At 44.8% G+C, this 15393-nt stretch overlaps 1 protein-coding gene across 3 annotated transcripts in view; it reads left to right on the top strand.

Annotated features, from left to right (window-relative positions):
• The window catches only part of LOC108704366 (LARGE xylosyl- and glucuronyltransferase 1), a 217024-nt gene extending 201890 nt beyond the window's left edge, over positions 1-15134 (top strand). For all 3 annotated transcript variants that reach the window (XM_041585904.1, XM_018240869.2, XM_041585905.1), the window contains exons 10-15: positions 3871-4026; positions 6780-6943; positions 7130-7408; positions 10799-10945; positions 11542-11737; positions 12654-15134. In XM_041585904.1, the coding sequence (XP_041441838.1) occupies positions 3871-4026; positions 6780-6943; positions 7130-7408; positions 10799-10945; positions 11542-11737; positions 12654-12851 (1140 nt within the window). In that variant the 3' untranslated portion in view covers positions 12852-15134. The remainder of the gene's footprint in view (positions 1-3870; positions 4027-6779; positions 6944-7129; positions 7409-10798; positions 10946-11541; positions 11738-12653) is intronic.
• Positions 15135-15393: the final 259 nt, after the last annotated feature.

Consider the following 15393-nt stretch of genomic DNA (forward strand, 5'->3'; position numbering starts at 1 on the left):
TAGTTGCAGAACAGAAAAATCACCAATGAAATGACTTTGGGCAATTCTCCTTTATATGCAATTATGTGCTTGAGTGGATCGCTCCCCCTGTTATTCATTTGGGGCCCCGGCTGCAAGATGGTTATTATGTCGGTGCTTGTAGGAAACACATAATAATGATGTCACTGTCCTCTGCCGCTTCTAATGCCCCGGCGCCAATTCCCCCCGCAGGGAGCACAGATGGATTTAAGAAACATTGACTCTCAACAGCTGCAGGTCCAGCCTGGCATTAGAATAATGTCCTCCCTCCCTGAAATGTGGAGTTTGAAGGCAAACTAGTTCTCTGATGTTTATATTCTCTGCACTATTGGTTCTGACTCTTGAACAAGCACATTGCTCAAGCCAGCTGAGTAACAGAGCTAGAGAAGAAGTGACTTGGACTGGACTTCAAGAGTCAGAACCACAGAATAAAAAGGAATAAACCAATACAACTTGCAGTCGAGCACCTGCTCTTACTTGAAGGAAAGGGATAGAAAATAAATGGCTCCCCCTAATGGTCACAAATGATTTTTGTTTCTGTTGTACAATGAGGGGTCTCGGGTCGTGTAGAAGAACCTGTTGTGTCGGTTGAGCTTTAATATATTTATAAAACACCATCAGGGCCAGTTCAGTTGTCTGCTAATTGTTTTGCCGCCACCAACCTTGACGCCCTTCAGAAGTAAAGAAAAATGGAGTCCCTCCCAAACGCCGCGACAGGACTATTATTACCTATTAACCTGGAAGGCCCGGGCTGTCAGTCGCAGGGCTCGGAATTCTCCACCCACAGTTGGCAGGGAAATAAATGGAGGTGACAGAGAAGTTTAAATCTTAATGTCACAGGCGATGCTTCCGACCAGGCTGGGTAGTTTTTTTTAACAGAAGTTCTTTTATAGGAGGAAAAGTGGATTCTTATTTTGACAATATTTAAAGGGTACATTTATCAAAGAATTCATTTTTAGTCTACATGCAGCTGTTATATTGGGCTTGCATGCTGCATTTGAGCTGTCAGAACACCATACACCTACCCTGGTAGAACTAGCTAAAAAAAAGAGGGTTAAGATGGAGACAGTAGGGCAAGATGGAGATGGTAGAACAAGATGGAGACAGTAGGACAAGATGGAGATAGTAGGGCAAGATCAAGATGGTAGGGCAAGACGGTGACAGTAGGACAAAACAGCGTCAGTAGGTCCAGATGGAGACAGTAGTGAAAGATGGAGACAATAGGGCAAGATAGAGACAGTAGGACAAGATGGAGAGAGTAGGGCGAGATGGTAGAACAAGATGGAGAAAGTAGGACAAGTTGAAGACGGTAGGACAAGATGGAGATAGTAGGGCAAGATCAAGATGGTAGGGCAAGACGGTGACAGTAGGGCAAGACGGAGACAGTAGGACAAAACAGCTTCAGTAGGTCCAGATGGAGACAGTAGGGCAAGATAGAGACAGTAGGACAAGATGGAGAAAGTAGGGCAAGATGGAGAAAGTAGGGCAAGTTGGAGACGGTAGGACAAGATGGAGATGGTAGGACAAGATGGAGACGGTAGGACAAGATTTAGACGATAGGACAGGATGGAGAAGGTAGAACAAGATGGAGACAGTAAAACAGGATGGAGACGGTAGGGCAGAACGGAGACAGAAGGACAGGATGAAGATGGTAGGGGAAAACTTTGACTGTAGGGCCAGACGGAGACATTTGACGGAGACAGTAGGACAGGACGGAGACAGTAGGATAGGACAGAGACAGTAGGACAGGACAGAGACAGTAGAGCAAGATGGAGACGGTAGGACAAGATGGAGACAGTAGGGCAGAACAGCGAAAGTAGGGCAAGACAGAGACCACAGTGCAGAACGGAGACCGCAGGGCAGGACGGAGACCGTAGGGCAAGGTGGAGACAGAGCATGATGGAGACAGAAGGGTAACATGAGGAAAGTAGGATAAGATGGACAAAGTGGAGACGGTAGGACATGATGGAGACAGTAGTAAAAGTCAGTGATCGTAGGGAAGGACTGAAGCATTAACACATCATGATACTGTTTCCAACCTGCAGTCCATCAGTTCTTCACACAACAAATATCTGAGAGCTGTAGCTGGAGGGTCACTTATCAGGGAGTTTTACATTAACAATGGGTCTCCACAAAGTCTCTTTGGTGATTTCCCAGCGGTGCTAAAGATTTCGTAAAGACTTGAAGTTCATCATCTCCCTGTCACTATCCACTGTCTACCATGAATTCAGCCTTAACCAATCAAAGCCATTGTGCTATTATAATGCAGACCCCCCATTTTCTTTGCAGAGGGGGGTACCTCTGTTATGTAAAAACCTTAGTGGGGGGGGGGTTCGCTAATGAGTGCAATGCTTGGAATATTTCCGTATTGCTGGTCACATCTTCACCATAACTCACACCCGGGTGGCTTCTTGCAGGAGTTGTGATAAAGGGACAGGAAACAATGGAGTTCATTGCACGGCTGAAACTGCTGCACACTGAGCCTGTAACACATGTAGGAAAAACTGCAATAACAAATATTCCTCATGTGTCTAAAAATGGAGAGAAAAGAGAAGCATAAAGGCAGTGAGTGTATCTATCACTGCTCGGCTTCTTATAGCCCCAGGGCTACTATCTCCATTTCAAACTGTCCCCGGCGTCTCTTTAATCCCTGTGATGTCACATCTCACGTCTCACGTCTCCCAGGGGATTGTGACTCATCTATTTTCCTTCCTTTTTTCATTATACGAGGGATTTGCCATATTCAAATGAGCCAGCGCTCGCTAATTAATAATCCCCCTAAGCTCCTCAGTAATAACCACAATCCGCCCGCCTGCAGGCCCTCAATGGGTTAAACTCATCTAACGCTTTTTCTCTTTTTTTCTCAAAGACCCCAAATCTGTCTCATTTTAGTCTTTCAGCTTTAGGCTGACAGCTCAGTATAACAGTGACTTACAAATAAATGAGGGAGACTTGAAGGTTACAGGAATTTTCTGTAGATTTAAAAGAGGATTTTTTTTATTTGTTATACAGTTATTTGGCAGAGCTCTGCTGCCCCCTTGAGGAATCAGGAAGTATAACACACAGTGTTCTAATGAGCTTAATATCCCCCTTAATTATATCCCTTTTATTCTCACAGTTAATTAAGAATTTCAGTTATCAGAAATGTGCATATTGCTTGGATTTCTTTCACTTTGCTCTGAACAAAACAGATAGCTAGAATCTCAGCTGCCATAAAGCAGGACAGGACTGCTGCTTACAATGGGGATCAGATAGGATCTGTGCAGCCACTGGGACAGAATGCTCTGTTATACAGATAGCTAGAATCTCAGCTGCCATAAAGCAGGACAGGACTGCTGCTTACAATGGGGATCAGATAGGATCTGTGCAGCCACTGGGACAGAATGTTCTGTTATACAGATAGCTAGAATCTCAGCTGCCATAAAGCAGGACAGGACTGCTGCTTACAGTGGGGATCAGATAGGATCTGTGCAGCCATTGGGACAGAATGTTCTGTTATACAGATAGCTAGAATCTCAGCGCCATAAAGCAGGACAGGACTGCTGCTTACAACGAGGATCAGATAGAATCTGTGCAGCCACTGGGACAGAATGTTCTGTTATACAGATAGCTAGAATCTCAGCTGCCATAAAGCAGGACAGGACTGCTGCTTACAATGGGGATCAGATAGGATCTGTGCAGCCACTGGGACAGAATGCTCTGTTATACAGATAGCTAGAATCTCAGCTGCCATAAAGCAGGGCAGGACTGCTGCTTACAATGGGGATCAGATAGGATCTGTGCAGCCACTGGGATAGAATGTTCTGTTATACAGACAGATTTGGGGTAACCGATCTCTCTCCCCCTCTAAAGATCATACACTGGAACTCCCCTAAGAAACTGCGAGTAAAGAACAAGCACGTGGAATTCTTCCGGAACCTCTACCTGACATTTCTGGAATACGATGGAAATCTCCTGCGGAGGGAACTCTTCGGGTGTCCCAGTGAGGCCGATGTCAACAGTGAAAATGTAAGTGGGGTGTCACCTGTAAGGTCACATCGGCCATCAATAATAATTGGGTTCAACAGTATTAAGCCGGCGGGGGACCCCAATTGTTATCCCTCTGGTCACACGGCCCTACTGCAGCCTGATCAGTCTGTCTGTCTTTCTCTATAGAACTGGCAGCCATTTATTAAATATTCCTGCGGAAGAACCTTCCACACTCTGCGGGTTATAAGTGATTTACTCCCATAATGAGTCTGAATCTAATCCACTTAGTGGGAATTCTGCTAATAAACTCGCCACCTGTCTGAAAATACATTTAGTGTTTGTCATCATTATGTTTCCAAACTGACTTCTCCCCTCCTGGATCTTCAGCAGCAGCAACGTCACAATGTGGCCTTTAATATACTTTTAACTAATGAGTCCAGTCCCTTCCCAGAGACTATTATCCACTGTTACTATAGGCATCATCTCTCCCTACTATACCTGCTATCCCACAGTCACACTCCCTTCCCAGAGACTATTATCCCACTGTTACTATAGGCACCATCTCTTCCTACTATACCTGCTATCCCACAGTCACACTCCCTTCCCAGAGACTATTATCCACTGTTACTATAGACACCATCTCTCCCTACTATACCTGCTATCCCACAGTCACACTCCCTTCCCAGAGACTATTATCCACTGTTACTATAGGCACCATCTCTCCCTACTATACCTGCTATCCCACAGTCACACTCCCTTCCCAGAGACTATTATCCACTGTTACTATAGACACCATCTCTCCCTACTATACCTGCTATACTCACAGTCACACTCCCTTCCCAGAGACTATTATCCCACTGTTACTATAGGCACCATCTCTCCCTACTATACCTGCTATCCCACAGTCACACTCCCTTCCCAGAGACTATTATCCCCACTGTTACTATAGACACCATCTCTCCCTACTATACCTGCTATACTCACAGTCACACTCCCTTCCCAGAGACTATTATCCCACTGTTACTATAGGCACCATCTCTCCCTACTATACCTGCTATCCCACAGTCCCACTCCCTACCCAGAGACTATTATCCACTGTTACTATAGGCACCATCTCTCCCTACTATACCTGCTATCCCACAGTCACACTCCCTTCCCAGAGACTATTATCCACTGTTACTATAGGCACCATCTCTCCCTACTATACCTGCTATCCCACAGTCACACTCCCTTCCCAGAGACTATTATCCCACTGTTACTATTAGGCACCATCTCTCCCTACTATACCTGCTATCCCACAGTCACACTCCCTTCCCAGAGACTATTATCCCACTGTTACTATAGACACCATCTCTTCCTACTATACCTGCTATCCCACAGTCACACTCCCTTCCCAGAGACTATTATCCACTGTTACTATAGACACCATCTCTCCCTACTATACCTGCTATACTCACAGTCACACTCCCTTCCCAGAGACTATTATCCACTGTTACTATAGGCACCATCTCTCCCTACTATACCTGCTATCCCACAGTCACACTCCCTTCCCAGAGACTATTATCCACTGTTACTATAGGCACCATCTCTCCCTACTATACCTGCTATCCCACAGTCACACTCCCTTCCCAGAGACTATTATCCCACTGTTACTATAGGCACCATCTCTCCCTACTATACCTGCTATCCCACAGTCACACTCCCTTCCAGAGACTATTATCCACTGTTACTATAGACACCATCTCTTCCTACTATACCTGCTATCCCACAGTCACACTCCCTTCCCAGAGACTATTATCCACTGTTACTATAGACACCATCTCTCCCTACTATACCTGCTATACTCACAGTCACACTCCCTTCCCAGAGACTATTATCCACTGTTACTATAGGCACCATCTCTCCCTACTATACCTGCTATCCCACAGTCACACTCCCTTCCCAGAGACTATTATCCACTGTTACTATAGACACCATCTCTCCCTACTATACCTGCTATCCCACAGTCACACTCCCTTCCCAGAGACTATTATCCACTGTTACTATAGACACCATCTCTCCCTACTATACCTGCTATCCCACAGTCACACTCCCTTCCCAGAGACTATTATCCTATTGCTACTATAGGCACCATTTAGTTGCTGTCTAATCTGTCCCCATGAAACATATCAAAGCTGCAGTCCTAATGAAGTTACTGGCAATGCCCTGGCACTGGTATAACATCTAATGAACCCTCTGTCAGTCTGAGTCTCTTCCCACCCTGAATAGGGATGTAGCGAACTGTTCGCCGGCGAACTAGTTCGCGCGAACTTCGACTGTTCGCGTCCGCCGCAAGTTCGCGTCAAAATCGTTCGACCATTCGGTCGCTAAAATCGAACGATTTTCGTTCGATTCGAACGAAAATCGTTCGATCGAACGATTAAAATCCTTCGATCGTTCGAATCGAACGATTTTCGGATGTTCGAAGTTCGCGAACAGTTTGCGAACTGTTCGCATTTTTTGCCGGTGTTCGCGAACGGCGTTCGCGAACACATACTCGGCGGTTCGCTACATCCCTAACCCTGAATATTTAGATTTTATTACAAACCCTGAGCTTGCGGTGCCAGCTGCTTCAGTGCCTAGAGGTGCAGAAACCCAAGAATTCATTTTTATGGAAATAATTATTAGACCCTGTGTGGTACAAGGATTATTTATATGAAATCAGTCTTCTCCTGGCCCCCTTGTCTGTTGTTGAACTACAACTCCCAGCAGCCTTTATTCTCCAGGCCTCATTGCCCAGTCTTTCTCCATAGCTCCAGAAGCAGCTGTCTGAGTTGGACGAGGACGACCTGTGCTACGAGTTCAGAAGGGAACGCTTCACGGTTCATCGCACTCATCTCTACTTTCTACACTACGAGTACAAGCCGGCGGGAGACGACACGGATGTCACTCTGGTGGCGCAACTTTCCATGGACAGGTACTGGTCAAGAGTCGGGATGGATGGGGGGGGGGTGTTCAGATTAAAAAAGGTTCTTATCTAAGGAACATTATCCACAGCCACCAACCTACCTCCGAAGGTTCCCAGTTAGTAGGTGTCTCTGTTAAACCAACTGAAATAGTGGGATCTGCCAGGGCTAATTTTCATTTATTTATCCTCCCACAGGCTCCAGATGTTAGAGGCCATCTGCAAACACTGGGAAGGTCCCATCAGCCTGGCTCTCTACCTTTCTGATGCCGAGGCCCAGCAGTTCCTACGTTACGCCCAAGGCTCTGAGGTTCTTCTCAATCGGCGCAATGTTGGCTACCACATCGTGTACAAGGAAGGCCAGTTCTACCCGGTCAACCTGCTGAGGAACGTGGCCATGAAGCACGTCAGCACTCCTTATATGTTCCTCTCGGACATTGACTTCCTGCCTATGTATGGACTCTACGAGAGCCTCAGGTATCTATGGAGGTTAAACCACGGAAAGTGGCTGGTCAGTTACTCATTATACAATTAGTACTAAGGCACATACCTACTCGTAGGCTTTTCGTATAGATGATAGTGAAATGCGTCGCCTATGGAAGACCCTGGAGGGGACTAGGCATGGATCAGATGGGAGTTCTCATATCAGTGTCCCCAAATGGTCTACACCTGAGGTCAAGGACCTCACATAGTGATGCCAGTGCAAGAACAATAAGTGGCACAATCACACCCCTTGGAGCTCAGGGTTGGACTGGCCCACCAGGACACTGGGAAAAATCCTGGTAGGCCCCTGGTGGGCCCCTTCGCACCTGGACCATTGCAAGCCAAAGATCTATGGGGTGGAGCAGATTGGACAATGATTGGGGGCACATAATGGAGGTCCTTAGAGGTTGAGGTGGGGGCTCAGAGGCAGGGGCAAAGGGATGGGAGGCCCCCTTTGCAGGGAACCCACCTACTCTCTCCAACATAAGTTCGGACACAAGCAGAGGCACACCTTGGTGTCTCCCCAGCCTGACCCTCATGAATACAAGTTCTTGCCCTCAGACCTGTGCCAATTGCCACTCTTGATAGGGCAGGGTGCCAAAATGCCTGTTTTTTGGGGGTATATCACTGCCACACTGTCTGTAAATGATCCCTGAAGTGTCTGGAATGGAGTTTTGGTGACGACAAAAGGTCTGTCCAACTACATTTACTACTACAACTACTGCCCTGGTCCCTACGGAAGTCGTATATAATACAGGGTTGACACCTGTCCTGCTTTCAGCCTTTTTATTTGAATGCCATCCTGAAAGATGTGGGTGCCCCCCGGTGGCATTGAAGAGAACAGCACTAAAGTGCTGCAGTTCTGGAGTCATTATGATTACATTACAGCAAACACGATTCTAATCATGAATTAACGAACGAAGGGTTGCCAGGATGGAAGATTTAAGGGTCCTGGCCACAAGAGCTTGCAGTCTGAATGGATACAACAGCATAGGTATTCCCTGTACTAAGCACAATTCAGCAGGAACAGTCCCTAAGTTTGCTCATAGTCTGTACAGAGAGATCCCATAAAACTATGGCAGCATAGGTATTCCCTGTACTAAGCACAATTCAGCAGGAACAGCCCCTAAGTTTGCTCATAGTCTGTACAGAGAGATCCCATAAAACTATGGCAGCATAGGTATTCCCTGTACTAAGCACAATTCAGCAGGAACAGTCCCCTAAGTTTGCTCATAGCCTGTACAGAGAGATCCCATAAAACTATGGCAGCATAGATATTCCCTGTACTAAGCACAATTCAGCAGGAACAGTCCCTAAGTTTGCTCATAGTCTGTACAGAGAGATCCCATAAAACTATGACAGCATGGGTATTTCTCCTGTACTAAGCACAATTCAGCAGGAACAGTCCCCTAAGTTTGCTCATAGTCTGTACAGAGAGATCCCATAAAACTATGACAGCATAGGTATTTCTCCTGTACTAAGCACAATTCAGCAGGAACAGCCCCTAAGTTTGCTCATAGTCTGTACAGAGAGATCCCATAAAACTATGACAGCATAGGTATTCCCTGTACTAAGCACAATTCAGCAGGAACAGTCCCTAAATTTGCTCATAGTCTGTACAGAGAGATCCCATAAAACTATGGCAGCATAGGTATTCCCTGTACTAAGCACAATTCAGCAGGAACAGTCCCCTAAGTTTGCTCATAGTCTGTACAAAGAGATCCCATAAAACTATGGCAGCATAGGTATTCCCCTGTACTAAGCACAATTCAGCAGGAACAGCCCCTACGTTTGCTCATAGTCTGTACAGAGAGATCCCATAAAACTATGGCAGCATAGGTATTCCCCTGTACTAAGCACAATTCAGCAGGAACAGTCCCTAAGTTTGCTCATAGTCTGTACAGAGAGATCCCATAAAACTATGGCAGCATAGGTATTCCCTGTACTAAGCACAATTCAGCAGGAACAGTCCCTAAGTTTGCTCATAGTCTGTACAGAGAGATCCCATAAAACTATGGCAGCATAGGTATTCCTCTGTACTAAGCACAATTCAGCAGGAACAGTCCCCTAAGTTTGCTCATAGTCTGTACAGAGATCCCATAAAACTATGACAGCATAGGTATTCCCCTGTACTAAGCACAATTCAGCAGGAACAGTCCCCTACGTTTGCTCATAGTCTGTACAGAGAGATCCCATAAAACTATGGCAGCATAGGTATTCCCTGTACTAAACACAATTCAGCAGGAATATTTGAGATTATGTTGGTTCTGCAAATCTAAGTAGGAGAGAGTTAATTGAGGTATTTACTCATTAGCTGATTGATCTGGAGGAGAGACCCCAGGGAAACTCTAACCAGCTCAGAGTGGAGGTTGTTGCTGCCTCATTGCTCGTCTGTTAATGAGAATAACGAGGCCTGTGATTGTCATCAGACTGATTCATTTGTGCAGAGAGGAATGTATAGAATTATCTGTTGGGTCCTTGAGGAATATATTGATTTTCTCCTTTATTCAATGCTGTATTGAATTGCACGTAGGAACTTAGTTCGAGCCCTGGGAAACTTTAACAAACTGGTTGACCTTAAAGTTTCCCAGGGCTCGACCAAAAACCCAATCAGAGCCTTGGAATATTTACAATTCAGATATCAGCCGCCGGATCCAACTGGAACAGCAACAAACTCCTGATCAATTCTACATTCACTTGTTTTTAAGGTTTACTTATCCTTTAAAAAACTTTTTTCTGTTCGGATTGGTTGCATGTTTACATAACTTACCTGTCTTTGCAGTGTTCTAATGGGGTATAGGCTGTTGGGAAAACATTCTAATTCTCTCATCGCCTATTGGTTGGCCTCTGATAAGATAAAGGCTTACAGCATATTCTAATTCTCTCATTGGCTATTGGTTGGCCTCTGATAAGCTGTAGGCTTACGGAATATTCTAATTCTCTCATTGGCTATATGTTGGCCTCTGATAAGCTATAGGCTAACAGAAAATTCCAATTCTCTGATTATCTATACGTTGGCCTCTGATGGGCTGTAGGCTTACGGAATATTCTAATTCTCTGATTGGCTATTTGTTGGCCTCTGATAAGCTATAGGCTAATGGAACATTTTAATTCTCTGATTGGCTATTTTTTGGCCTCTGATACGCTATAGGCTTACGGAATATTCTAATTCTCTGATTGGCTATAAGTTGGCCTCTGATAAGCTATAGGCTAATGGAGCATTCTAATTCTCTGATTGGCTATTTGTTGGCCTCTGATACGCTATAGGCTTACGGAATATTCTAATTCTCTGATTGGCTATAAGTTGGCCTCTGATAAGCTGTAGGCTAATGGAACATTCTAATTCTCTGATTGGCTAATGTTCTCTATTCTCCGTTTCCTCAGGAAGACAGTGGTCCAGTTGGACATGAAGAACACCAAGAAGGCGCTCATCATCCCGGCCTTTGAGACTCTTCGCTACCGACTGTCCTTCCCCAAATCTAAGGCAGAGCTGCTGTCTATGTTGGACATGGGAACCCTATTCACTTTCAGGTACTGCCCTACACTGTCCCATAGGTGCCCTGTCATGCCTTGCAGACTACAAATCCCAGAATCCTCTCCGGCAGTGGATTGCACTTCCAGCTGTAAAGACACTGCTCAGGGCACATCAGACATAATAAGGAATTTCTCCAGTGGGTTCCAATATGGGAATTTTGGAATTTACAGGTTTGCCATGGGTGCCCTACAGCCTGCGGCACTCCCTAATTCCTATTCACTTGCACCCGTATGCTCCCTGTCCCTGCAATGTTATCTGCCTGTACTTTGCTTATATAGAAGGCAGTGCAGGGGTTAATGGGCCCCCAGCTTCTGATTACAAACAGGGCACCTCTCACCCCCAAATGCTTTACCTGAAACACAAGCAGAGGTGATATATAGTTAATTTGCAACTTCCCTTAACCAAACCTTCATGTAATGCCAGGATGTTAATATAGATCCCAGCAATGCTGAATCTGCAGCTTTAACTGCGCGTATGTCAGCACTAATGCATGCCAATAATGATATATAATATATAATATAGGGAAATCCCATGCCAACAGATATACAGTCCTGGCTTGCAGTTGCCTAAATCCTCTTTTTAACACCCCCAGGTACCATGTCTGGACAAAAGGACACGGCCCCACAAACTTCGCCAAATGGCGAACTGCGACCACTCCTTACCGAGTGGAATGGGAGGCGGATTTTGAGCCCTATGTGGTGGTCCGACGTGACTGCCCAGAGTATGACCGGAGATTTGTTGGCTTTGGCTGGAACAAAGTGGCTCATATAATGGAACTAGATGCACAGGTAAATCATACATCCAACCCCTTAATAATTGTATGGGTTAGTATGAAGTATCACTCATGTATTATAAGGTATAATGTACCCCCTACTGTAAATGATAAGGATATTAGAAGTCACTGAGGGGTTGTTCTGTGACCATATAAAGACACAAGGCTGCAGGCTGAGTTATACAGGGAACTCTGAGTATCACTCATGTATTATAAGGGATAATGTACCCCCTACTGTAAATGATAAGGATATTAGAAGTCACTGAGGGGTTGTTCTGTGACCATATAAAGACACAAGGCTGCAGGCTGAGTTATACAGGGAACTCTGAGTATCACTCATGTATTATAAGGGATAATGTACCCCCTACTGTAAATGATAAGGATATTAGAAGTCACTGAGGGGTTGTTCTGTGACCATATAAAGACACAAGGCTGCAGGCTGAGTTATACAGGGAACTCTGAGTATCACTCATGTATTATAAGGGATAATGTACCCCCTACTGTAAATGATAAGGATATTAGAAGTCACTGAGGGGTTGTTCTGTGACCATATAAAGGCACAAGGCTGCAGACTGAGTTATACAGGGAACTCTGAGTATCACTCATGTATTATAAGGGATAATGTACCCCCTACTGTAAATGATAAGGATATTAGAAGTCACTGAGGGGTTGTTCTGTGACCATATAAAGACACAAGGCTGCAGGCTGAGTTATACAGGGAACTCTGAGTATCACTCATGTATTATAAGGGATAATGTACCCCCTACTGTAAATGATAAGGATATTAGAAGTCACTGAGGGGTTGTTCTGTGACCATATAAAGGCACAAGGCTGCAGGAATCTGTGTTTGAGTGTTTATATATAATATAGATAATCTCATTCTGCATTTATTGTACATTGCCTGACCCCCCTCCGACTCTCTCTTTCCGCAGGAATATGAATTCACGGTGCTCCCCAACGCCTACATGATTCACATGCCCCACGCCCCCAGCTTTGACATCACCAAGTTCCGCTCCAATAAGCAGTACCGGGTCTGCCTGAAGACGCTGAAGGAGGAGTTCCAGCAAGACATGTCCCGGCGCTACGGTTTCACCGCCCTGAAATACCTCACGGCTGAAAACAACAGCTAATGCCAAACGGGCAAGAGCGGATTTCATGGAACCGACTGCCAGCGGAGAATTGCAGCCATGGTTGGCTCTATTCTGGGTGCATTAAATGACTCGTTTTTGGGAACCCTTCCAAATACAACTGTTTGGGCCAACACTGAGCGATCGAGCCTTAGTTGAAGGCTTCCAAGAAAGCCGCTTGCAAATTCTCCTCAACTTCGAATACTGAGGCCGAGGACTGGGCCCTTCCTTACAAACATCTCAATCCTCGAAATCTGCTACGGCCAAGAGATCCGTTTACACCCCAAGGGGCATGTGAAACCCTTATTACACTGGAATGAATTTACTTACAATCATGGCAACGTGGAACCAGTGGCGTATATGAGGGGTGGTCGTCTTCTTATGTTTTTTTGCACATACTTTGAAAAGACTTTCAATTTAGGGACTGGTCTATAGTGTACAGAAAAGTCAGGCTGATGCAATACGTCCATTTACCTGCAGGTGGCAGTATCTGAAGCGATATAGATAGATATCTATACAAGTGTATTGCTGGTGCAGTTCAGACACTGACCAGCAGAGGGCAGTGCTATATATACACTTGAATGCAAGAGAAAGCCAAGTAGATGCATTTCTGACACTTACCAGCAGAGGGCAGTGTTGGAGGCACACAGAGCCACTCTCAGGCAGACGCAGTTCTGACTTTAACCTGCAGGTGGCAGCATTGAACGTTCTATGCTCTATTCTTTGGACAGACTCCGTATTCATTTGTTAAGAATAATTAAAGGGCATTTCTTTCTATTTTTGTATCGTATTCATCCCTGTACTAAAGGAGTGGCCCCTAGTGACCAATGAAGTCAGTGTGTAAATATAAGGAGAGGGGGAAGACCCATTATGTGTTGGTAATATCATCTCAGTACAATTAGGGGCAGATTTATCAAAGGTCGAAGTGAGAATTCGAGTTTTTGTGTACTTCGACTAGGGAATAGTCCAAATTCGATTAGAAATTTATCATGTGTGGTCTTTTTAAAAATTTGACTCTAAAACCTGCCGAATTGCTGTTTTAGCCTATGGGGGACCTCTTAGAACCCATTTGGAATCAATTTCATGGACTTTGTAAAATCGAACTTACTTTATTGGAAAATACTTCGATTTCTACGATTTGAATGCGCTATTACTTCAATTCGTACGAGTCGAATTGACTATTCACCTGCAAAAAAAAAGTAGATTTTTAAAAAAAAAATTCGGTTGGTCTTTTTGAATTCTAATTTTTAAGTTTTTCAAATTCGAAGTACGACCCTTGATAAATCTACCCTTTAGCGGCCATGGGACCCAGAGACAGTATCAGTATCTGGAAGGAACCATCGGAATCCCTGCTAAAATGTGAATGCTGAACATCGGGAGCTCCCCCCACCTCCCCTACACACGCCGCATGGACTAGACCTGAGCCCCTGCCCCCCCAAGTATTTCTGAAATGCAACATCCTACATCAGATGGTTAGCACGTTGGCTGGCTGAGCATGCTGGGAATTGTAGTTCTGCTGGATCACTTGATCCCTAAGACATCAGGATGTAAGGGCTACAAATGTATTATTATTGCTACTTTTTATTATTTGGCTTTCTATTCTGACCCTCTCCTATTCATATTCCTGTCTCTTATTCAAATCACTGCAGGGTTGCTAGGGTGATTTGGACCCTGGCAACCAGTTTGTAGAAACTGCAAAGCTGCCGAATTAAGATCAAAATAACTCAAAAACCACAAATAATAAAAAATGAAACCCAATTGCAAATTGGCAGAATGCGTTGATGAGTATTAATCTGTTTACGTTTCCTTTTAAAAGAAGAAAAATGACTGAAAATGACAGTTACCCTTAAGTGACATCCGGCAACCAATCAGATGTAAGCTTTCATGTTTATAATTGCACTAAACTGATCAAAGCTGATTCCTTATTGGTTGCTATAGTTTTCTCCTAGTTTTGAAGTGTTGCTGTTGTTCCCTGATGTTCAGCCAGCGATTGGTCAGTTTTTACCCAATAGCCAACTGGGGTGGGGGGATAAGAAGGTGGATCAGCGGCAGGTGGGTTGTTGGTGGGGCGAAGAGGGGGTCACAATTTTGTACCGTTTAGTATTAATTGTCATGTTTACAAATAATCAGAAAATGTCTAATTCACTATCCCGGCCACTTGCTCAGCAGCAGACGCTCAGTACGAAGACAAAAAACTCCCGGTGGGGTTCAGTTGTGCGGTGTTGGGGGGATTCTTGTTAGATTTATACACAAAATGCAAATAAATTGGATCTTGTTTTATAATTATCTCTCTCTCTTCTGCTCTTTCTATTGGCTGGAGGGTTTGCCTTTGCTTTTGGCTGAAACTGCAATCTCTCTGTGTTCCACTGGGTGGCACTGTTGTTCTATCTGTGCCCTGGATGGTGCCACACAGACATCACAGAGGGGCAAGACAGGAAGCCAACAGCCAATCAGGAGGTGTCTTCATTATCCAGCCTTAGTAAGAAATACTGCCTAGGAGGAACCAATGCTTTGACTTTTATAGTCTTTTTTTTTTTTACTTTTT

The sequence above is a fragment of the Xenopus laevis genome, chromosome 3L (genome assembly GCF_017654675.1).
Source record: "Xenopus laevis strain J_2021 chromosome 3L, Xenopus_laevis_v10.1, whole genome shotgun sequence".
NCBI classification, from domain to species: Eukaryota; Metazoa; Chordata; class Amphibia; order Anura; family Pipidae; genus Xenopus; species Xenopus laevis.